At 57.4% G+C, this 23,600-nt stretch overlaps 1 protein-coding gene across 1 annotated transcript; it reads left to right on the forward strand.

Moving 5' to 3' along the window:
* The first annotated feature begins 1,272 nt into the window (after positions 1–1,272).
* On the forward strand, positions 1,273–23,210 carry TTC22 (tetratricopeptide repeat domain 22). Its single transcript, XM_070609479.1, has 7 exons — positions 1,273–2,084; positions 15,484–15,539; positions 15,757–15,872; positions 16,560–16,678; positions 18,005–18,166; positions 20,794–20,946; positions 21,455–23,210. Exons 1-7 carry the CDS (start codon positions 1,518–1,520, stop codon positions 21,983–21,985), a joined length of 1,704 nt encoding a protein of 567 aa, XP_070465580.1. The 5' UTR covers positions 1,273–1,517; the 3' UTR covers positions 21,986–23,210.
* The last annotated feature ends 390 nt before the right edge of the window (positions 23,211–23,600 follow it).

The following is a 23,600-nucleotide window of genomic DNA, read 5'->3' on the forward strand; positions in this document are numbered from 1 at the left end:
ATGATCACCAGCAATTCATAGTCACAATTATTTATTAAAATTATTAAATGTTATATTATTACAGGTGAAGGGGCTGGCCTAGTGGCATAGTGGTTAAGTTCATGAGCTCTGCTTTGGCCGCCTGGGGTTCACCAGTCCAGAGCTCGGGCACAAACATACACACTGCACACCAAGCCATGCTGTGGTGGCGTCCCACATACAAAACAGAGGAAGATTGGCACAGATGTTAGCTCAGTGACAATCTTCCTCAGCAAAAAGAAGATTGGCAACAGATGTTAGCTCAGGGCCACTCTTTCTCACCAAAAAAAAAAAAAAGTTACAGGTGAAAAACAGTTGTTTTAATTTATCTTTTTATTGCTCAAGTAAATATTTTTTTCCAGGTTTACTAATTGGCTCTATTTCCTCTTTTGAAAATGCTGGTCTGTTTTTCAAGAAGATAAAGCACCAGGGTCCCAGGAGCCCAGCCCAGGTGGAATGAGGGGCAGGAAGGACTCGGAGTTCAGGCCTGCTACAAAAGCCAAGCCCTGGGGGACTAGCAGCCTTGCAGCAGAGAGCACACCCGGCCTTCTAGAGGGTAAGGGACCCACCAGACTGACAAGAGCAAGAAAATGGGGCCACAGGTGGAGCGCAGGACGGGATGGGAACCAAGGGGGACGAGTGGGAGCTGACAGTTATCCAGAGTGACGTGAGTGGCCAGGTTTACCCATGATATCCCCCTGCCCCTGGGGGAGGGAAAGTCACGTCACATCACAGATGAGAAAAGTCTGAAGTGTGAAATTAGGAAGGGACTCATTCAAGGACACACAGTATCGGGATGGAGCCCCATAGTCTTTCCACAGGGGCCCACTGCAGGGCAGAGAGGAGGCAGAGAAATCCCAGCTGGGGAAGCCTGATAACTAATGGCCAAAGGAAGAGTGGAGAGAGGTGTCGGAGGAAGGAGAACACTGAAGAACTGGGGAGAGGATGGGACAGAGTGAGGGTGGCTTCTGCGCACAGCTGGAAGGGCCAGTCCTGACTCTCCCAGTCAGATAGCTCACGCAGAGAGGCTGGAGCAGCGCCCATGGAGGAAGGGCCTGAGTGGGGTTCAGCAAACTGGGTACCAGGTCTGCTTGGGCACGTCCCAGGTCTGTGAGCTGGGGAAGTCCTTTCCTCCTCTGAGCCTCAGTTCCCTCCTCTGCTGAGCAAAGAAGAGTAAAAACACGCCTTTTGCCTTGCACCAGTGTTTGCACATCCTGCATCTGACAATCACCTGTTTTTCTGGCACACCTGGTTGTGCAATGCGGGCGCCTAAAGGCTGCTGAGCAGCGAAAGCGGAAACACCCACAGGGCGCTCCCCAAGCCGACTCTCGGACCCACCCACCGGCGGGAGGCGCCCCGGCACCGGCAGGTGGCTGCGCCCTGAGCCTCCGCGCACCGACCCTCGCCTCTGGCGGCGGGCTCACTCGCGGGGAGCCCGCGTCCACTGCCCTTCGCAGCCTCCGGAGCAAGGGCGAGGCCCGGGGAGCAGCGGGACAGCCATGGCGGAGCCGGAGGCCGCGGCCGAGGACCTGGACGCCCTCATTGATGACCTGGACTACCTCCCGGGCCACTTCCACCTGGAGATGCAGCTGAACTTCGAGCCGCGCTCGCCGGCCTCGCTCCGTGCCCGGGACCTGAAGCTGCAGCGGGACGGCCTGCGGCAGGAGCTCGAGCTAGCGGCCGCCCCGCAGCGCCCCGCCGTCCACCACCTCCTGGGCGCCTTCGCCTTCTACCTGGAGGAGCTGGACGAGGCCCGCGAGCACTTCCTCAAGGTGGCCCAGGAGGACCCGGGCAACCTCAACGCCTGGGCCAATCTGGCGCACGTGTACGGCCGGCTGGGGCAGGAGGAAGAGGAGGAGGCGTGCGCCGGGCAGCTGGCCGGCCTGATGGGCCTGGCGACCGACCCCGAGGCCGCGGAGGGCCCCCAGCTCCGCGCCGCGCGCTGCCTGGCGGAGCAGGGCTACGCGCACGGCTTCGACGTGGGCTGCGCCAGCCCGGAGGAGCGCGCGCAGGTGCTGGCCGCTGGCATCGCGCTTTACGACAAGGCGCTGAGCTACGCGCAGCAGGTGGGTGACCCCTCCCCAGGCGGGGGCGTGGTGGGGGGGTAGGGGTTGTGGACCCTAACGTCATCAGGGATGCTCTGGCACCCCAGACTCTCCCAAAACCCTGGCCCTTTGGCTTTCAGAATACCCTTCCGGTGTGCCTCTCTTCCCCATGGGGCCCAGACCAGGCCTGTAGCTTTTCTCTGCTGGGCTGGGAGCGGGACCTGCTTCCTAACGGGACAGCCTGCCTAGGTCTCTCTTCCGGCCACACACAAACTCAACATGGCCAGCTCATCCCTCTTGCCTTGCTCCTCCCAGCGGGCACCTGTCCATGTGCCTGTGCACACCCACCTAAGTAAAAGGTACAACCTGACATCCTGCCAGAAACTTGGCAGCATTCTTACTTCCTCTCTCCCCCTCACCCCACCATCCCCATCTGCTCAGACCCCAAATCCTGTCCGTTCTGCCGCCTCATATCTCTAAGGCCTATCCATGCCTCTCCGGCCTCCCATGCCAGCCCAGCCTTCATCCTTTCCTGCCTGGACCAGTGTAGTTGCCATCGTCCTGCCTGGGTTCCTGCCTCGTCCTCCACTCTGCTGCCAGTGTCGCGTTGCCCAATCTTACTGGCCGTGTCCCTCAGCTGCTCATATGCACCCCCACCTGTGACTCCCCCCCCCCCCCGGAGATAAGTCCAAGGCTCTCGGGTGAGCACTGGAGACCCTCTGGGATCTTCCTCTCTGCCTCCCTCTGTCACGTTCCCCCTTCCAGCCAGGCTTTTGCCACTGTCTCCTTTTCCCCTTGTTCCCCCGTGGGCCAGGTCTCCGTACAGCCCGCCTTGCCACTCTCTCGGCCTCTTTCTGAGGTGTCCTTTGCTCCACCTTTGCCTGGAAGGTTCTCCTTAGTCTTGGGTTTGTCTCAGACATCCCCTCTGCTAGGAAGCCTCCACTGACCTCTCCAGGCTGGCCCCGCTGCCTCCCCTGGGCTCCCATGGCACTACTCGCACTGTCCGTTTAAAGTCTGAATCCCCAACTGAACCTTGAGGTCTTTGAAAGCGTGGACAACATCTGTCTGGTTTACCACCATAAAGCCAATACCTGGCACGATGCCTCGTACACAGTGGCACTTAATAAATCTATCTTGAATGAGTGTATGTGCAGCATAGGGCCTGGCACAAAATAGACAAATACTAGGTATGTTAGTTACCTATGGCTGCATAACAAATACCCGTTGAAACTTAGCAGCTTAAAACAACAAGCATTTATTATCTCGGAGGTTTTGTGGGTCAAGAATCTGGGCACAGCTTGGCTGAGTGCCTCTGGGCTGCAGTCTCATCTGAAGGCTCGCTCAGCGGAGCCGGATCTGCTTCTAGGCTCCCTCACTGGCTGTTGGCCAGAGGTCTCCCTCAGGTTCTCGCCACACGGGCCTCCCACTACTTTTGCTACGTTCTGTTCATCAGAAGGGAACTCTAGCTCTAGCCCACAGGCAAGGGGAGAGGACCACACAAGGGCGCGAGCTCCAGGAGATCACTGGCCATCTCAAAGGCCACGAGCATTGGATGACAGACGAATGATGTAGAGCACATTGTCCTCCTGTTATAGAAGAGGAAACCACAGTTCAGAGAGGTACCCTGACTCTCCCATGAAGGCACAGCACCGGCCAGGTTGCACTGATAATGATGACGTTTTATAATGGTTTAGACTTATGATCTATGAGGATTTATATCTGTGAAGCCATAATGCCTTCATGGGTAGCGTGGCTCCATTCACAAAGCCTCTGCATACCCCCTTGGAGCCTTTTCCACCAAAGCTTCCGTGAGAGGAAACAGGGAGTCCAGGCCTCAGCAAGCGCGGGGCAGAGGGCTCGGACTAGACTGAAGAGGAGCAGTGCAGGGCGGAGGTTAAGACTGTAGACTGAGACAGCCAGTCCAGGTCCGCGACCCAGCTCCCTCATGCTCTCTCACCTCCGGTCGGTCCTCAGCATCGCTGAGCTTCCATCGGCTTCTCTGTAAAATGGGGATGATAATGGTACTGATGACCTGGCCTCCTCACCTGCGAAACAGGGACATCCTCATTTGGCTGATGTCGTCACTAAGAGCTGACAGTTAGAGAGCGCCTAGCATAGAGCCTGCAGAGAGACAGCAGGATCCCAGGTGACTCCTGCCTCTCGGGCCTGGGAGAGTCACCTCCTCCCCAGGCTGGCTGTGGCTGTACCCATGATGGGGCCAACAGGGACTCAGGTCTCCTGTTTTAAAGGCTGACCCGAGGCTCTGAACGCAGCGGCCCTCGGTAGAAGGCATGGCCTGTGTTGTGTGTGGCGACTGTAGTCGCAGCAGCAGAGTGGGCCCTAAAGGGCCCTGCACCGGGGCCGGGAGGCCTGCCATGGGCCTCCTCCTGTCCGGGCTGCAGTTTCCCCATCTGTGAAAGGGGGCAGGTACCAGGGACTGGATGGTCTCCAAGGTCCCTCCATGCTCTCGGGAGGGGGGCTTCCTGGGGGAGGGCTTCCTGGAGGAGGTGAGCAGTGAGGCAGAGGTTTGGGTGTGGAGATGCAACAGAAGCCGGCTCCTCCCTGTCTGCCGCCAGTCAGCCCAGCCATAGTGGGGGCCACCCGCCCAGTGAGTGACTGCCCAGAGGAGAGTGTCAGGCAGGGCCCTGCCCGGTGATCCAGGAAGAGAGCTCATTGCTGGGCAGGAGGTGGCCGCCAGGCTTTGTGCTGCGTCCTTGGACCTGGCCTCGGGGCTGCTCCCCACGTCTGCACAGAGTGGCTGTGGTCAGTGCCTCTGACAAACCCCAGGAGAAAGCGGGGGATTTGGAGCCCCCCATTTTGTCACCTGAGAATTAGAAGAGATCGTGCTTCTGAAGTACCTGGCACAGGGGAGGTGCTCAGGAAATAGTCACAGTCCAAATGACAGTGATGGCTCTGTACAGTTAGATCCCAGAGCCTTGGGTCCCAGCACCCAGCTCTCTTCTTCTTTTGCTGTGTGGCTTTGGACAAGTCACTTTTCATCTCTGGCCTCAGTGTCTGCTTCATAAACATTAAACAGTAGTGATCTCTGCCTCAGTTTGCTGTGGTTATCCAGTCAGCTCGTGGGGTGGCAGTGCCCGTAGGCAATAGATTCTGGCGTGTTGGGAGACACCGCTCAGCACCTTCACAGTCGGTGGGCGCCTGCTGTGAGCCCTGTCTGCGAGCCTGTGACACAGGCAGGACAAACGCTGGCTCCTTCATCGACTGGTCTTCCCGAGCCTCTCTCCTGGCAGCGGGAGCCAGAGGATGAGTCAGAGAGGTGCCCACGACGGGCTGAGGTCACAGGCAGTCGTGACATGGCCCATGCCATGTGACAGTCATCTCTGAGTGCTGTACACCAGACACCATACTTTCTGAATCGAAAACAGGACCCCACAGGCTGACAGTGCAAGTGCACTTTGGGGACATCAGGACCAAATGTTGGAGTCAGCAGTGACCTGGAGCGTCTGGGTCCTGGAGAGAGAGTAGCAATAAGTGAGTTTCAGAGAAGGAACACTTGCTTTCAGCACAAGTGACTAAGGGAAGCTTCTGGACGAGGCGGGAGTAGACTGGCAGGAATGAGCTGAGGGCACTCCCAGCAGGGGTGTGGTGTGTGCAAAGGTCCTGGGGTGAGGCCTGCAGAGCCTGAGGGCTTTAGTGGCAGCGGACCTGGAGGAAGGGATGAGGCCTGGAGGGAGGAAGCCAGAAGCTTCAAGGGGATGAACACACGATGGCCCTAAAGACAGGCTGATGTGGTCTCTGTGATCTGGTGCCCACCTTCCTCTTTAGCCACAGTTCCTCTCACTGCCCAGCAGTTCTAAACTACTTGTACTTCCCCAGACACGCTGCATTGTTCCATCCCTCCCTGTGCAGGGACTGTCCCCTCTGCCTAGAAAGCAGACTCCATCCATCAAAACACAGTTCAAACAGCACCTCCCCCTTGAAGTCTTCCTTCCTACAGCACGCAGCCTCGCACGATGATAGTCAGGGGTGTCTTCTCTGGGTGTCTTCCAGACTTTATCTCAGAGATCCTCACAAGAACCCTCTGATCCCATCTACAGATGTGGGAGCTGAGGTGTACCAAGGGTAAGTCACTTGCCCAAGCTCCCAGAACTAGTAAGTGGCAGCTGAATTCACTCCCGCCTGCCTGACTTCAGAGCCTTGGCTCTTTCTGGAGAGGTCAGAGAAGCAGGGGTGTGGTGTGTCGAGCCGATGGCTGGCGGGGTGGTGAGGGGAGACCCCTCACGGGCCGCCTCCTGGCAGTCTAGGGTGGAGGAAGTGTCCAGGGAGAGGAGGAGCGGAGAGAGGGTCGGGAAGGGTGAGGGCAGAGAGGAAGTCAGAGTCGGGGCCTGGGAAGGAGGGCGTGCGACAGTGGGGCAGTGGTTATGGGACCCCCAGTTGAGAGGGTCGCCGCCCACAGTAGCACAGCTGGTGGTCCGACCCACCCTGCTGCAGCCCCAAGAGCTTTCCATGCCATGGGCTGGGACTGTCCAGGCAGGGAGGAGGCACTGGAGCTCACGGGATAAAGAGCAGCTGAAGAACCAATGAACAGCTCTTCATCTGCTAACTAAAATTACAAGAGAAAACATTATAAAAGTTAATAATTCAGCCCATAATCCAAAAATAAGCCAAGTGTTTGGTGTGAGTGGGGGGGTGACTCCCTTTCTCACTCTGCGTTCTCTCCTGCCCTTCTTTCGCGAGTTACAAAAATATGATGACGCACATTGCTTTTGTCTGTCCTTCCTCCCCTCCTCCTGTCACCCGGTCCGCACACACTCACACAGTCACAGATGTGACAGATCTCTAGGTGGAGTGGTGCTGGGAGCATATGCTTCAGAGTCGGGCAGACCAGGTTAAAATTCTGCCTCCGTCACGGGTGGCCACACGCAAGACACTTCACTCCTCTGCATCTCTGCTTCCTCATCGGCAAAGTGGGGCTCTAACGTCCCTCTCCCGGGGTGCTGTGAGGACGCAGTGAGAGCACGAAAGGCCGCAGGCCGCTGCAGACCACCCCGGGCCCAGCCCTGCCCCGGCAGCCCTCTGCTCTTCCACAGACCCAGCCCTGCCCTGGCGTGTCTCCCGCTGACTTCTGTCTTGCTCCCTAGAGAGTGAGCCCTCTGTCCTGGGCCTCCGCCAACCCCACCACCAGCCAGCACTGGACACCCAAAAGGAGTTTGTAACTCTTGTTAAATTTAGTTTAGTTGAATAACTAGATTTTAAGTCTTAAAATCCCTATTTTTTTAAAAAATAAGGTGACTTGAACCTATATTTCTCAAAAAAATATGCCTGTCCCAAGCTAACTTAGTTATTTGAGTTTCTTCCATTTTCCCAGAATATTGGTGGCTTAACACACACAGGTCCACTCACATACATGCACACAGGCAGGTCCTTCACCCGAGCTCATGGCCCAGGCAGTCCCTGGGGGATACTGGGACACCCCCCCACCCCATGGGTCCGCTGGTCCAGCCCGTGCAGGCCCCAAGCTCAGCACTTGCCATTCATCAGTGCGTCTGATTTTTATCCAGCCTCACAGACACACTGCCAGTTGGGTGCTGCGATTCCCCATCGCACTGAGGAAGAGCAGGCTCAGGGAGGCAGGTGGCTTGCCCAAGGTGACCCAGCGCACCACGGGGTGAAGGGGCGTCTGGATTTCACCGGCCAGCTGGGGCGGGCGGGGAGGGAGCCGGTCCTCGCAGGCCAGGCAGACAGCCTCACAGAGGTGTGGACATTCCGATCATTCACCACACCCAGTGGGGTGGGGACCTGGCAGGAGTGGCCGAGAGGGCACACTGGTCAGCAACCCCAGGGTCCCTGGTGCATGAATGTGCACACACATACACACACACAGAGCTCTGCCACCACAGGGGAGGCCAGCTCCAGGACCTGAGAACTGCTGGAGGAGCTGCCCTCTGACAGCCCTTCGGCCTCCCACGTGCCCCCTCTCCCTCCCTCAACCCTCCCTTCTCACTCTCCCCTGTTCCCCCAGCACCAGGGCTGCCCCGAGACCCTGGTGACTCCGGTGCACAGCGCAGGGCAGATGTGCTGGTGTGAGCACAGTCCGAGCGTCAGTGTGGGAGTCTGCAGGGGGTCCCTCTCTGCTGGCCACCCCCGGGTGACCTGAGCAGACTGCCTAACCGCTCAGCGTCCGTGTCTCCCTCTGTGAAATGGGGACAGTGGCACCAGCCTGAGAGGGTGTGGGAGGAGTAACCGTGGTCACAGAGGGAAGCCACAGCCCCAGAGAGCACGGATGGACGCGGGCCTCTCATCCGCGTCCCCTGAGCGGACTCCAGGACCAAGGACATGAGGCAGCCCCGCCCTCCTCTCTGTTCCCCCCCGCCCTTCCTGCCGTCTCCCTCACCCAGCCCGGAACCAGCCTTGAGAAAAGAAGAGTGCCCCTGGGGGGGACCCCACTCAGAGCCAGGGCCAGGGTTTGGGGTCCCGCCCAGCCCTGCTGGGGCTCGCTGTGGGATAGTAGGCAAGGCACCTCCTCTCCCTGGGTCTTCGTTTCCTCCTGTCAAATGGTGTCTGGACTAAGGTGGCGGCCGGGGTGATTTCAGCGACAGGAGGGACTTTGAGAAGCAGAGAAGTGGGGGAAGGAATGAACCCCCCAGCAGAGGAAAATACATAAGCACACATCCGGGGGTGGGAAGACACAACTTGGGGAATGCGGGACAGTATCTTGAGGACCTAAGAGTTGATCTCCAACTTTTGAGATCACGGGCAGGGTTTCTCCTCCCATGGTGCTGGTGCACGCACGCACGCACGCGCGCACACACACACACACACACACACACACACACACAACTCCACAAATCTGAGTGGTTTGATTTGGTTCAGCTAGAAAAGGAGATGAATGGTGCTGGATGGTGAGCTCAGTACCGTGTCCTCGTGTGCTTCTCATGGACTATCTCGCTTGACCCTCACAGAAATGCTGGGAAAGCAGAACTCGCATTAACCCCATTCTACAGATGGGGCAAACTGAGATTACAGGGGCAAACTGAGGCTCGGAGCGGTATAGTGACTTGCCCATGGGCACACAACCTTGAGTGGTTGGCAGGGACTGAACTCAGGTCTCTCAGACATAAAGCTCAGGCTGAGGGACAGCCTTCCTGGGCTCTGGCCCCAGCCTTCTGATGGCATTGGTGCCACTCACATTTGCATATCAGTGTCTTCTGCTGGCTTCTCTCCCTGCTTACCTGGGAAGTTAGGGAACTGGCTGCTCCCTCCTCACTGATTCAGGACCGCAGAGCCAAAGCTGCCTTTCGCATCATCTGGCCCAACCGCCTCTTTATCAGGAGAAAAGATCAAGTATGTTAAGGGTGCACAGGCACGGACCCCTGGGAGGAGCCGAGAAGAGTGAGGTGTCACTGTTAATCCTGCAGAGGGCTGGAGACTTCCCAGACCTGCTCAGCCTGACCCGTGCTGGAGCGGGGTTTGGGACCCAGGACCAGACAGGAGATGGCCCCTGTTCTGTAGGGACAGTGGAATAGAGAAGTGGCTCCATGCAGTCCTGCAAGTCTGGGGAACCGTGCAAGGCAAAGGGGACCCCCAGAGCCTGCGTCTGCACACAGACCTAGGACTAGAGAGGGGTGGCAGCGGGGAGGGGCAGTCCTCTGCTCACATCTCAGCATCCATGCAGAACCAAGACAGGGACGCAGAGGTGACTCACTTCCATGGCATTGCACCCACCCCACCAGCACGCCTGTGACCCAGGCAGGCCACGTGGGGTCATCCTCATATGTAGATGCAGAAGCTGAGACCCAGGCTGGGCTAGCAGCCTTTCTGGGATCCCTGGGGAGGTGGAGGCAGGGGTGGGGCTCCAGTCACATCCCTCTGTTTACTCCCCACCCCACAGGGGCAGGAGCTGGGTGGGGGAGGAGAAAGCCCTGCCCCTGCCCTTCTCTGCACACCCCACAGGTGGCAGGGCCCGGCCAGGGTTGGGGGGAGCAGGGTTCGGTGTGCAGAGCTGGGAGGGTGCTCTGTGTCATCACAGAGGACATTCCAGTTGTACAGGAAGAACATATTCCTGAGGCCTGCCCCCTTGTGACTTTCATTCCCGCAGCGTCAGCTGCACACGGTCGGCGTGATGACGGGGACAGAACCAGGGCGTTGGAGGGAGGCAGATCTGAACTTGATCCTGGCTCTTCTGCCCTGGGCTGTGGGCTGGGCCGCTGGCTTTCTTCTTGGCCTGTTTGCTCGCCCGTAGGAGGAGGAGCACACATCACACCTTCTGGGACGCTGTGGGAGTTCACTGAAGCGCCAGTGGAGGGTGGATGCTGGAGAAACGTTCATTTTCGTTTCTCCTCCTCATGCCTCCTCCCCGAAGAGAGAGTCAGTCAGCTCTGAGGAACCCACTCAGCTTTCAGGAAGTGCAGCGCACAGCCTCATCAAGAGCAAAGGTCACACTGCAAGGCAAATATTTTCCTTAAGATCCAATGAGGGCTCTGTGTATCCAATTCAGATGCGTATAGATTCATAAGCCAGTGGAATATTCAAAGATCTTCGGTTGAAATCCTTTAAAACAGCCAAGCCCCCCAATGCTTCCTTCTTTGGGGGCACCTTGTGAATTGAATGGAATGGCTAGGACGCATCCTCGCACCGGCTGAGCCAGCACAAACTGGCCCTGTAACAGCTTGATCGAATCCTGCTGTTCTCGCCGCTTCTGCCAGGTTGCCCACCTGTGCCGCTGACCCGCTGGCTGTGGAAGCTCGCATCTCCAGGCTTCCCTGAGGATCACAATTTCTGATCCTGTTGCTCATTTACAAAAACCCGCCGGGCAGCCCGTTTTCACTGGACTCTCTGCGTGCGGGACAGCGGGGGCCTGGGGCAGCGGTTCTCCGACTTGGGGCCCATTAGAACACAGGTTGCTGGGCCCCAACCCCAGATTTTCTGATTCAGTGAGTCAAGAATTTGCATTTGTATCCAATTCCCAGGTGATGCGATGCTGCCGGTCCAAGGACCACGCTTTGAGGACCACTGGCATAGGGTAGTGAGGTGCAGGGCCTCTGGAGCTCAGCTGCTGGGCTCCCAGCTCTGCTGCCTTCTAGCTGTCCTGCTGGGGCCACAGGTGCCTCATTAGCAAAATCGGGACAATCATGGGCCCTCCCGCATAGGTCACCTCAGAGAGGGTCAGATGGGTTGCCACAGGCCAACTGTGCCTGGCACGTGGCAAGTGCTCAGCGAAATTTGCTGCCCGTTCTGGGCTCCAGTGCAGGCTCTCACACGGGCCGTGTGACTTTGAGGACTCCATTTCCCCTCAGTTTTCCCGTCTGCACTGGGGGTAACGATAACACCTTTACCTTCTGCACAGGGAGCTCCGAGGACCGCTTGGACTCCCATGTGGGCGCACTTTGTAAACGGTCCGCACTGTAGAGTGTGGGGTACAGCAGGTGTGAGCACCCACCGCTGGGCATTGTGGGAAGAACCCGAACTTATGTCGGAGACACCTGCCCCAGAGTATCAGGTTGAGTAGGCAGTCTCTGCCTCTTTGAGCCTCGGTTTCCCCACCTCTAACAGGAAGAAATCAGAATGAGGGCCCCAGGGAGCTGGGAAATGTGTGAGGACCCCTGGCGGAGGCCCGGGCCTCACTCTCCCCTTCAGCTGGTCCCGGGTCTCAGGATTTCCCTCTGGGGTCAGCCCTAGTGCCTGGGTCTAGCCCCGTCCCCTCCCGCAGATCTGCCCAGAGCAGCAGCCTAATTTGAGACCCCTCCAGCTGGAAGCCTGGGCTGACCCGCGCCGGCCGGCCCCTCTCATCGACCTCGGAACCCCAGCTCAGGGGGTCGTGAGGAGGATTAAGCGAGAGAAAGGGTGGGCATCCTGCTCCGCAAACCTTCCTCTTCTGGCGGACGTCCTCTCAGCCCCTCCCAGGCTGCTCCAAACCCTGTGCCCCGGGAGCCCTTGGCTCTGGAAGTGAATTCCTTGCAGCCATAGAGGTTTCACAGCAACTTTCTTCTCTGGGGGGCCGTCGGAGGCCTGTTTAATTTAATTTAACGCACCGTGGCTTGCCAGGTTGCCCCTGGTAACAGCTTCAGCTGCTGCTTCAGCTACAAGCAGAAGGATTTTTAAAGAGACAGCCCGCTCTCGGGCCAGAACTGCACAGCTGTGAGCTTCGTCTCTGGATGGAGGACTAAAGCTGAGGCCCAGCCAGGCCTCAGACCAGATCTGCCTCTAACATCAACTCCATTCCATCTCTGCAACCATAAGCCCTCCTGCAAATGTCACTCTTAAGCGAGATCTGAGGAGGGGACTACGTTTAGGATTTGTCATACAGATGTCACACAGCTGCTACTTATCCGAAAATCCGTTTTCGTCTTCAAGTTGCAGGGGAAGGAGGAGAGCTACCTCATGGGAGTTGCCCCTGCAATTCAGGCATACCGCCACCAAGGGGCAGTACTGTCTGCTTGCTGCAAACCATAACCAGGCTCTTGAATCACTCAAGAATATCAGGGTGGTGGGAAACTGCTGGGTTTTAAGCCCTGATACTAACTAGTGTGTGACTGTGGGTGAGTTGCTTCACCTCTGTGGTCTCAGTGTCCACAGAGATATAATGAGGGGATTGATCAAGATAACTGAGAGTTGGGGACAGGCCTGGGGCCAGGACGGTGAAGGCGTGAGTTCACATCCCAGCTCTGTCATGCACTCACTGTGTGTTTGGGGCACATAATTTAGTCTCTTGCAATCTGAATACCAAACAAGAGAGAGGCTATGAACCAGGGAGAGCCCTGAGGACACCACATTACTCTCCCACACCGGGGACCTGTGGAGGCCAGACAGGTGCCTGGGACCCCAAAGGGGATCTGCGGCCCTAGGAGCACCTCGGGGGGTGGACAAGGGGGTGAGGCGGGATGCCTCTGGACTCCAGGACCCGAGACCTTGTTGCCCCACAGGGAGCTGAAATAGGTCACAGTGGACAGAGCAGCCTCCAGGGTACTCCTAACCCCGCGCAGCGGTAACGCCAACTGGGAGAACAGGAGCCGAAGTCTCTGGAGCACGTCCTCCGGACCAGGCACTGCCCCACAATGCCCGCAAGGCCTATATTATGATCCCCCTCTGCAGATAAGGTCACGGCCTCCTAGGGGTAACATACACCCAGGGCTGGCCACCCGGGCCTCTGCTCTTGGCAGTACAACCCCCCCAAGTCCACTACAGCTGCTCTTGCTTGTGGCTACACCTCTGTGTCAGGAGCCTGAAAAGGGGAGCAGGTTCTGTTTCTCCCTGCTGTGACTCAATTTGGCCAACCTGAAAGTGGACATGGGGCCAGAGGTCACGAGATCACACCCGCAAGCAGCCATGGAGCCTGAGGCACACATGCCTTCTGTCTCCCCATGGTCAGGCGCTGACATCACGTCCAGGTCTTTGGCCAGCTTGGCCCACAGCAGTTGCCCCATGAATCCGAGGCCCTTTCCACGGCTCAGGTGCTGTGTAGGTAGAGCAGGGAGGGGTACCCGGCAGCTCATCCCAGCCTTTGCTTTGGACAGTGTTCCCCACTGAGCTCTCACAGATGCCCTTTAACCCTTGGGACCTGCCGCTCTTCACTCCAGATAGTCCTGTTCCCAGCTAAAGCCCCTATACACATATCCCCTCCAAAGTAACAGGATGTGCATCCCCTGCTGCTCATCCTCCCTCCCTTTATAACTGGGGTTCCAGCCACTTGGGCGGCGTGCGGCACCCACACACCACGCTCACTCATCTCTGAGCTTTTGCACATGAGGTCCCCTCCGTCTGATGCCTTCTCTCTTGGGATCCACCCGGGGGTTCCTTCTTGTCCTCGAGAACCCTGCTCCAGCTCATCCTCCTCTGGAAGCCCTGGGCATACTCCTGGGTTGTGTAGGATACCTCCTCCCACAGCTCGTGGGGCTTCTTCTCTGGCTGGCTCAGGCCCAGGTTCAAGACCCTGCCCCAGCAGGCAGTCCCACCGCTCAGTGGGATCTGACTCAGAGGGCCCAATCCTCTCCCCCTCCAGGCTCATCCCAGGCCTCCCCAGAGCGGCCGCAGCCCAACCTGCCGGTATGAGCTCCCCCGATGCCCCGTTCACACACACTGGGCTCCGTGCTCACCAGCCTGCCCGCAAGTCCAGGTTGAGCCCTCCATCCGGAAGGCCCTTGTCCCCATCCACCCTCTGGATTACCACCGCTATTCAAGACCCACCTTACAGCCCGTCCTCTGTGAGAGCTGCTCAGTCTTCTGGCTGAGAGTGGCGTCTCTATCCTGCTGCATTTGCCTGCATCCCTCTCATGGCCTTGACCAAACTTTGCCACGTGCTATAGTCATTGGCTACCTGGTGTGGTGAGGGGAGCATGGGCTTTGGAGCCTAACAAAGGGGGTTCGAATCCCAGCCCTGACAATCACATGCTCTGTGACCTTAGACAAGTCACTTTACCTCTCTGAGCTTCAATATGTTCCTCTGTAAAATGGGGATGACACCTACCTCATACGTTGCTGTGAGATGGAGATGATGGGTGTCAGGATCCTGGCATGGGCAGGCACTCAGTCAAGCCCTATTATTTACACCTGAGTCTGTTTCCTCAGCCAGGTTGTGAGCCCTTTTGGGCCAGGGTGCAGGTCCCATTCAGTGCCACATGCCTGTAGCACCCAACACCGGGCCTCACAGCATAGATGCCAGACATGCTGCCGGGACTGAATAAGAGTGTGTGTGTGTGTGTGTGTGTGTGTGTGTGTCCCCGGCTGCAGTGGGGTGTATGGATGATGGGAGTCCTGAGCTGAGGAGGCCGCGGGCGGAGGGGGGAGGGCAGTGCAGAATGGAGCCTGGAGATCAACACAGGAGATGAATGTGGAGGGAGGGGCTGGAGCCTGAAGCAGAGCCCTGATATGCACTGGGGGTTTTATTGGTTTTCATTAAAATTCCTTCCCGAGGCATGAGCAGCTTCTGCCATAAATAATGGCATAAATATTTTATCTGGTACACAAGTCGGTCTAAATGCACAGCAAGGTTGGCAAGAATAACAATGGGAAAACAGTTCAGGGGGGCCATGGGCTGCTGCTGAACTGCTCAACATGCCCAAAGGGGCTTTCTCAGGAGGGTGGAAGCTGAGGGACGGTGCCAAAGGGGAAACGGTGGCCAATGGAGTGTGTGCCCAGGATGGGGGATCCAGAGCCCAGGTGGGGGCTCCCGGGGGAGGGCAGCTTACCTTGGAAAGTCAGTGGGGATGGGGGAGTGTATCCCACACCTGCTCTGTGATGGGCACCTTACTTGGGGCATTCGCACAGCTTATCTCGTCCAATGCTCTGTGGTCAGAGAAGTGAAGCAACTTGCCCAAGGTCACCCAGCCAGCCAGTGGCAGAGCCAGGACTATGATCGGGGTGTACTTGTTGCTTCTACGGGTTCAGGGAAAGCATGGGAATCTATGAACAATGGCCTGAGTACCTCAACAACAGTAGCTCCGGCCATTCTTTGCTTCCCTAGATCCCGATGGAGGAGAAAAGGAGCTGGTACTTCACCATGGCAACGCTCTTCATCAGGTCAGGCTGGGGGGGTGGGGACGGGATGGTGGGGAGGGCCAGCGGGAGAGGTGTGGTCTGGAACCCTTGGGACTGAGAGGTGGCTGAGCCCATCTCCATGGCCAGGGCTCCCCAAGTTCCCCTCCCTGCCATTGGCCTGGGGAGGACTCACAGCACACTGTCAGCGGGTGGGGGGGGGGGGGCGAGCTGACCAGCTGCATCCCCTTCTGGGCCACAGGCTCGATGGCATCTTCCTGGAGCTGGGCAACGAGGAGCAAAAGAGGCTGCCCGCCTTCAACCGCACGCTGGCCCTGCTCCGGCAAGTCCTCAAGTCCTCAGACCCCCACCACCAAGGTAGGGGCCCGTGGGGATGGGTGGGAGAGCAGCCAGCCTCTGCCTGGCTTCCCCTGCACCTGTCACTAGTGCTGCCTGTCTTTGTCATTGTCCCCGCCTCTAGCACCGTCTGCCTTTTTGGGACCCATTTCTCTCTCCCTCCCCCTCTGCCCCATATATTCATTTCTTCATCTCGAGGAGCTCGCACCTGGCACAGGTGAACATGCCGACTGCCAATCACCATGATTGCATGTTTCCAGGTGTGTGTCCCATGACCTACATGGGAAGAGACAGTTTGCCCCCAGTTCAGCCTCTCGTCTCCATCTTATGGTTGGGGGATGAGGGCTCTCTGGGAGAGGAATCGAGTCATATTTTCACAAGGCCACACGGCTAGGACGGGCGGAGAGCTACAGAGCTGGTGAGAGTGGAGTCAGAGGAGAGCTCTGCCCCTTCAGTGAGGTCCCCTGAGTGACATAGTAAACAGAATAAGCGCTGAAACCTGTCCATCCTTTTCACTCACATATCCCCTCTCCCCACCTTGTTTCTCTAGGTCCCTGGGTGGTCCTCAGGGATCTCATCCACTGGCCCCTCTTGTCTTCCTCGGGGCTGCCACCTTGAGTGGAGCTGGCCCCCTCCCTCCTCAGGGCTCCCCTCCCTCTTTCCACATGCCTGCTTCCTGAAGACCCTTCTCCCACCCTTCACCCCCAGCTCTGGCCTGGTGCTACCTCGGGATGCTGCTGGAGAGGAAGGACACCTTCTCCACGACCCCCATGGGCATCCATGACTGCGGTTACTCGGGGACTCACCCCCTGGACTGCTTTGGCAAGGTGCGTGCCCCCAGCCACACGCTCTGCAAACTGGGCGGGAGCCTGAGGGCCTGGCCTGCTCTCCTGGAACCCCCGGCTTCTCTGGGGTTGTCCCCCTCCTCCACCCCCCACCGTGCGGCCCGCTCAGGAAGTGCCCTTTCCAGACCTTTCTCTCCATCCTTCTCCATTCAAAACAAAAGTGCCCCTTGTCATCCATCGTCTTTGCCTGAGATTCAGACCCTCCCACGCCCAGTCTGGCCCTAGCTCATTTCTCCAGCCTTGTCTTCTGAGCTAGTCACCATTTCCCAGATGTGCACTCAGGCTTTTCCCCTTCAGCCCTTGGTTCTCACTGTCCCTTCTCACCCCAACGGCCTAGGAGAAAGACAGTGGGTTTGGCTGGGGTCTCGGTGCCAGCTCTGCCCATAGGCTGTGTGACCCTAAGGCAAGTCACTTCCATCTCTGAGCCTCCTCATCTGTTAATTATGTGATCTGTCCACCTTCTAGGTTATTGAGAGACTCAAAGGAGTCTGTTCATTATAAACTGTAAAGTGCTCTTCAAGCCTTATTCTTGGCACCTCACTTATGTGGCAGTTTCCACACTTGGCTCAGTTTTGAGTCTTTCCTGGAGGCCAGGGACCCCGCCGTGTGCATTCAGCACAGGGCCCTGCGTGGGGCTCACCCCTCACGTTTGCTGGTGGGTAGCTTCCTGAGTGATTTCTTGATGAGAGCTCTCAGAACAGAGCAGAGCATAAGCCCTGCGTCATGAGTGTTCTGAGTTGGGTCCTATTTACCAAATGCACTGCCCTCGCCTCTCCTTGAGCACCTACTCTGTGCCGAGGCCCAGAGGTGAACAGACACGGGTCCCCTGCCCCGTGGGAGTTCACCATCTCAGAGGCAGCCACGACACAGGACAGGCAGCATCAGTAAGGATACAGGGCTAAGTGCTGTGGCCCAGATAGAAACACTGCACTGTGTAAGTGTCGGGGAGGCAGAGGCTGCTTCTGGCCCCTCCTCCCACGTGGCCCGGGAGGTGGGGGAGCGTGCTCTGGCTGTGTCTGAGGAGGAGGGTTTGCCTGGGGTCTGGAGGGGTTAGCTGGACATGACCCATGAACGTGGCAGGGAGCATAGCAGTGAGGCGGCTCTCGGGAGCTGAGAGCCAGTGAGTTGTACCCCAGAGTGCTGGGCTCCACGATGTGGCTGAACTTACTGGCAGGTGGATATGGGGAATAAGAGCAGTGTGGTGCCATGGCTCTGTCAGAGACGGGCTTCCTGTAGGTTAGGGACCATTTAGCCAGTCTGGCAAACAACCAGACCAATGGTTTATTCTTTCTCTCCTCCCTTACCCAGGCCATCGAGATTTCCAAGGACCAACCCCCTATCCTGAATCGCCTGGCCAAAATCTTTCACTTCCTAGGAAAGCAGGATATGGCCATTGGCACCTGTAACATGGCCCTGGATGTCCTACGCGATCCGGAACTCAACTGGCAGGCGTACTGCACTAGGGCCAAGGTGAGTCGGCCTGCAGCTCCACCCCATCCTGCCGTGGGGAATCAGAGGACAAAGGCCAGGGACCAAAGGTCACAGAGCCTCCACGCACACAGCTTGTATTCTGTAAGGTGGTTGTGTGAGCGGAGGAAGGAGGCTCCCCCCTTGCAGCATCCCTTCTACCACCCCGGTAAAGTCAGACTCCCTGGGTTGAAGTCTGGCCTCCCTAGTACCACTGTCGGACTTGGGGCAAGCCACTTACCCCTCCAAACCTCCGTTCCCAAATCCGGGAGAGCTAGATAAGAACACTATCCTAAAAGGTTGTCAGGAGACGAAGGGCAGCAGTAGCTGAAGCCCCGGGCCTGGAGTGCGGGGGGTGCTCATGAAAGGCAGCGGGGTCTGTGAGAGGGCTCTGATGTGGAGGATCGAATCCCACATCACCACTGACTTACACGCTAGGGGCCCGCAGACAACATGGTCTTGCCCAAACTCTGGGCCTCAGTTTCTTCATCTGTAGACTGGAGATGATGGTACCTGCCTCACCGAGTTGCTATGGGAGTTGAGGTTCTGTGTGCAGAACTCAGCACCAAGCACACAGTAAGAGCTCACAGTGCGTTATTCTTAGGTGTATTTTTAACTGAGCCACTGTCTCTTCAGGCGTCCACCACATCGTCACTCAGCTCTGCAGGTCACAAATGCAGCTGAAAGCTGCCTCCTGCTGGCTTCCCCCACTGGTCCCAGATCTGCCCTCTGCTTGGGGACAGAGACCTGGGCTCCCCGTTTGCCTCGCTGCAGACCTCCAGCCTACCCTCCCTTTTCCCCTCCCCCCTGACCTTTCACAGGACATGATAGCGAATCTGCTCCCTTTGTGTTGGTCTCAGTGACATAATCATATGTCAGCAGGTACTAGGCAGGAAATTCCTTCATCATAGTTGACGTGGTTGTTATCAATAGTAATGATATTAGTCATAATAGTGCCGAAAGGCAGTGAACTTGCCCGGGGTCCTGCCTTCAGTCAGTGGCAACTCAAGCCTTCCTCTCCTCACCCCATCATCTTAGGTCTTGTGTCTTACACTCTTGCCTCCTTGTAGCTGCAAAGGTCACGCTTAGTACTCAGATGACCAGACCAGCACCAGGATGGGGCAGGGGAGGGGAGGAGGGAGGAACAGAGGGAAGGGAACCCACATTATCCGTGTGAAAGCCGCCGTCCTGCTGTGACCCCTGATGCCTTACCTGGCCCATTACCTCGACCCACCTCCCTCTGCCCACCCCTCACTGAGCTCCCTTCCTCCCAGCCCACTGGTCTTTGCAGTTCCTGAGGCCCACCTTGCCCCAGGGTTCTGCCCAGAATGCTCTTCTCCCAGAGAGCTACCCGATTGGCTTCCTCCCTCACTTCCAGAAGGTCTAGAAGAACAGGCAGCTTCTAGCACCATCACACTGGACATGCCCACCCCTCACCAACACCATACGTCCTCCTTTCTTGGTTACCTTTTTTAGCACTTACCACTCCCTGTTTATCGTGCTTATTGTCTCTCCCCCACTACAGTACGAGCTCCGTGAGGGCAGGGGGTCTCGTTGCTTTGCTCTTCGCTGCCTCCTCAGTGCCTGGCATAGCACCTGACACAGCAGGCTCTTGAGGAGGTTGTTGAATGACTGAATGAACTGAGCACCTACCATATGCAAGGTCCTGGAGAGAATGTGTTCTCTTAATCGTCATGGTGACTCTCTAAGGAAGATGTTGGTGTGCTAATTTTTCATATGTGGAAAATGAGGCTCAAGGGGTCAAGCAACCTCCCCCAGCTCACATGCTAATAACGGAGAGGATGGGGAATTCAGCCAAGTCCAACTGGCTCTGAAGCCCAAGCTGCCCAACCCTCCCCGACTTCGTGATGCTGTCTTAGAACCAGAGCCCACCCGTGGCTACAAAGTATTAATACCCTCAACAACAATGACCCCCCTTTTCCTTACTTCCTCCTCTCACCCGTCCCCCACCCCTCCTGAACCTCAGGACTTTCTAAATGCTCCAAGTGTTGGGGAAAGGGAGGAAGTGGGGACGAAAGCAAGGGTCTGGAATCATTTGTAATTTGTTGCTTGTAAATTGGGGCCACCTGCCATTCTTCCCAAACTGCTTGCTTAGACTCTCACAACATTGGGGCTGCCATCCCATCTAAAATAAACCCCTCCACCAGGCCCCTCCATCCCATCTCCCTGTTTGTTTCGTAGCACTTAACAGCACTTGAAATGGTGCTGTTTACTTGTTGTTTACGATCGTCTCCCTATTAGAATGTTAGGTTCCACCAGGGCAGGGACCTCATCCGCCTGCTCACCACTGCACCCCCAGTACCTGGCATGCGGCCTGGCATATGATGGGCACTCAGTACATACTTGTTGAATGAATAAGTGAATGAATGAGGGGCTCCTACTTCATCTAACCCCCTCATTGTGCAACAGGGAAACTAAGGCAGAAACGGGAGCCCAGGTTGGCATAGGACTAGGACCTAGGACTCCTGGGTCCCTGGCTCAGGGGCTTTCTCCTGCGCCACAGAACCTCCCTGAGCTTCTGTGGAGAGAAAGACTGGCTTCATTTGGGGCAGGAGGGAGGGCTGGGTCCTTGCTCGGAGCATCTTCCCTGAGCTGACTCTCTGCGGCAGATCCACCTCAGAGCCTACCTCCGCGGCCTGGAGCGAGGCAAGATGGGGCTCGGCGGCGTGCCCGACAGGAGCCACCTGGCCCATGCCAAGGCCGACCTCGAGGAAGTGGTCAAGGTGTGCCCAGGCCTCAAGACCTACCTGGACATCGGCCAGGTAAGGCAGTCCCTTGGCTTGGGTGGCCAATGGCTTACTCTCTGCCCGGCCAGGCCTGGGCACGGGGAACAGCGGCCCCCTCTGCCTGAGAACAGTACCCACCGCCTACAGCCATGGGGAGGGTGAAACGAGATAACGCACGGCAGCATTACCTAGCTCTTGCTAAGCACTCAGCAGTGTGGACCATTATTCTTTATCCAGAAGCGCCTTCTGTGCTCAGGGAATGACTGCCCACCAAGAGGTGATGATATCATAATTTTACAACTGAGAAAACCTGAGGCCCAGAGCTTGCCTCGCTCAAGGTTGCATGGCCGAGAGTGGCGGAGCTGGAACTGGCATCGCAGTGCCAGCGCCGTCTCTCCTTTTGCAGGGGAGCAGCACCAGAGTTTTCGAAGGATAACTGTCAAAGGAGGGAGGGTGGGAACGAATGAATGGCGTTTTTAAAAACCAAGTGTGGGAGCGCCCCGGGCGGGGCGGGGCAGAGGCTGACCCCGCGCCCCGCTCCCAGGTCTACTACTACATGGGCGTGGACGCCGTGCAGGAGCTGCTGACGGTGGACGAGGAGGCGCTGAACCAGGCGCTGGTCTTCCTGGCCAAGGCCGGCGAGTCGGAGCTGGGCGCCACGCTGCCCGAGCTGCAGCTGCTGCGCGGCAAGTGCCTGCGCATCAAGGGCGAGGAGGCCAACGCGGCGGCCTGCTTCAAGCGCGCCGTGGAGCTGGACGACGCGGGCTCCAGCCACACCGAGGGCTTCGGCTGCCTGCTCGAGGCGCTGCTGGCGCAGTGGAGCCAGGCGCAGCTCAGCGACGGCGAGCTGGGCCGCGAGGTGGACGCGTGGCTGCGCCGCGCCCAGGGCAAGTACCCGGCGGCGCGGCTGCGCCAGGAGCTGCAGCGCGTGTGGCGCGGCCACACGGCCGAGGTGCTGGGGCTGGCGCGGGCCCTGGTGGCCCAGCGCCGCCCGGCGCTCGTGCGGCTGCTCTTCGAGACCATGGAGCGCGAGCGCGAGAGGGCGCCGCGGCTCCGCCGCGCCTTCACCTTATGAGGGCCGCCCGCCGCGGATTGGGCCAGGTCGGGGCGCTGGAAATAACTGGAAGGGGGACGTTGAGGCACTAGGGAGGTTTGACGTGCCCCCCGGGGCAGAACGGCCTGGTTAAGGAGAGCAAGGGAGGCTGGGGGCAGACGCGAGAGGCCACCGGGAAACTGCCAGATGAAGGACAGAATTGTGCAAAAATGTACAAAAAATGAGATGGCTGGGAGTCTCCTAAGAGATCCAGGAGACAGCTGCCTCCATTTGGCGGCCTAGTCTCTGTGCGCAACCCCAGGCCTGAGTGCCTGTCTCTGGATTCCCGTGAGCCACACTCTATCCTTATAATGAAGCCGCCTTGACTTCAGTTGGCTGGAGTGGGTCCTGCAGCCAGAAAAGCCAGGGCTAGAGCACAGGGCAAAGAAACCTGCACAGGGAGCAGGTGAGGGGCCGGCCGAGACTACGCCTGTGCTCGGGGCTCTGCCCCACCCGTCTAGCAGTCTTCCAGCAGGCCTCATCCTTGGTCAGCTTGGTCTGAAAGGCCCCGACTCCCTGAAATAAAGCCCATCAATAGAACCTTCGCTTGACTTCCCTGTTCTTGGGGGGAACCTAGGGACCCCACCCATCAAGAAGTGCCTCCTGTGCCCAATCTTGAAATTTCTACAAGAGAGTGAAGAAAATCTTGGAATTTTACACTCTTGGAATCCTAGTCATAGAATCTTAGATGTGGAATTTTATTGTCAAAGACTTAGACTCTGATTGCTGCCAAATCTTAGGATGGCCAAGCTGGATTCTTGTGGCCCCAGCTACAAGAGCTAACTTAATCTAAAATTCCAGATTAAGTTCTTGCCAGATTCCAGGAATGCTGGTTGGACATAACTGCAATGGCAAGACCCCATGATGGTTTGTGAGTTATTTTGCATTTTTCCTTTCTTTAAAGACTTATACTCACCGCTTTGCTCATGTCCCCGATCCTTAGACTTTACCAGGGACGGGCCAGCAGCCCTGCATTGCTTCTCATGTCTCCAGTGACAGATGGAGAACAGAGTGAGAACTGCAGTCCTTAGAGGTCACGCACCGCAGTCCTCTCATTGCACAAATGGGAAGATCGAGAGCCCTAGAAGAGAAGTGGCTTGCCCAGAGTCAGACTTCCTAGTCTGCGCCACCCCACCTACCCGTACTCAAATTTACATCCAGCATTTTTCAGGTTTGTAAAAATACTAATAAACTGATTAACACTAAAGCACTAAATGTTTTTGTGTTAAGGGTTTATGTGTCACCTGTCACAGTGGGGCACTCTGACATCCGTTGGGATAATACTCTAATACACTAACGGTGACATTCCAGGTACCTGTGAAATCTGGACAGAGAGGCGACCCTGAGGCCCCTGAATTCCAGCTCAGTGGCTCACCATGGCTCACCACTTTGGGTGGGGACCTCTCCCCCTCCTCCCTCCTTCCATTGCAGCAGCATCCAGGAGGTGACTCAACAGCGGGCAGCACCACAGCCCTGGCCACTTTTCCATCCACAACTGTGTCAACTTAAAAAGCACATTCACCTATTAGTTTATCCTCAAAACAAGTTTATTTGGGAATAGCCAAAAGAATTGAAATCTGGGATGTGCATGCTATGA

Source organism: Equus przewalskii, chromosome 2 (genome assembly GCF_037783145.1).
Source record: "Equus przewalskii isolate Varuska chromosome 2, EquPr2, whole genome shotgun sequence".
Classification (NCBI taxonomy): Eukaryota; Metazoa; Chordata; class Mammalia; order Perissodactyla; family Equidae; genus Equus; species Equus przewalskii.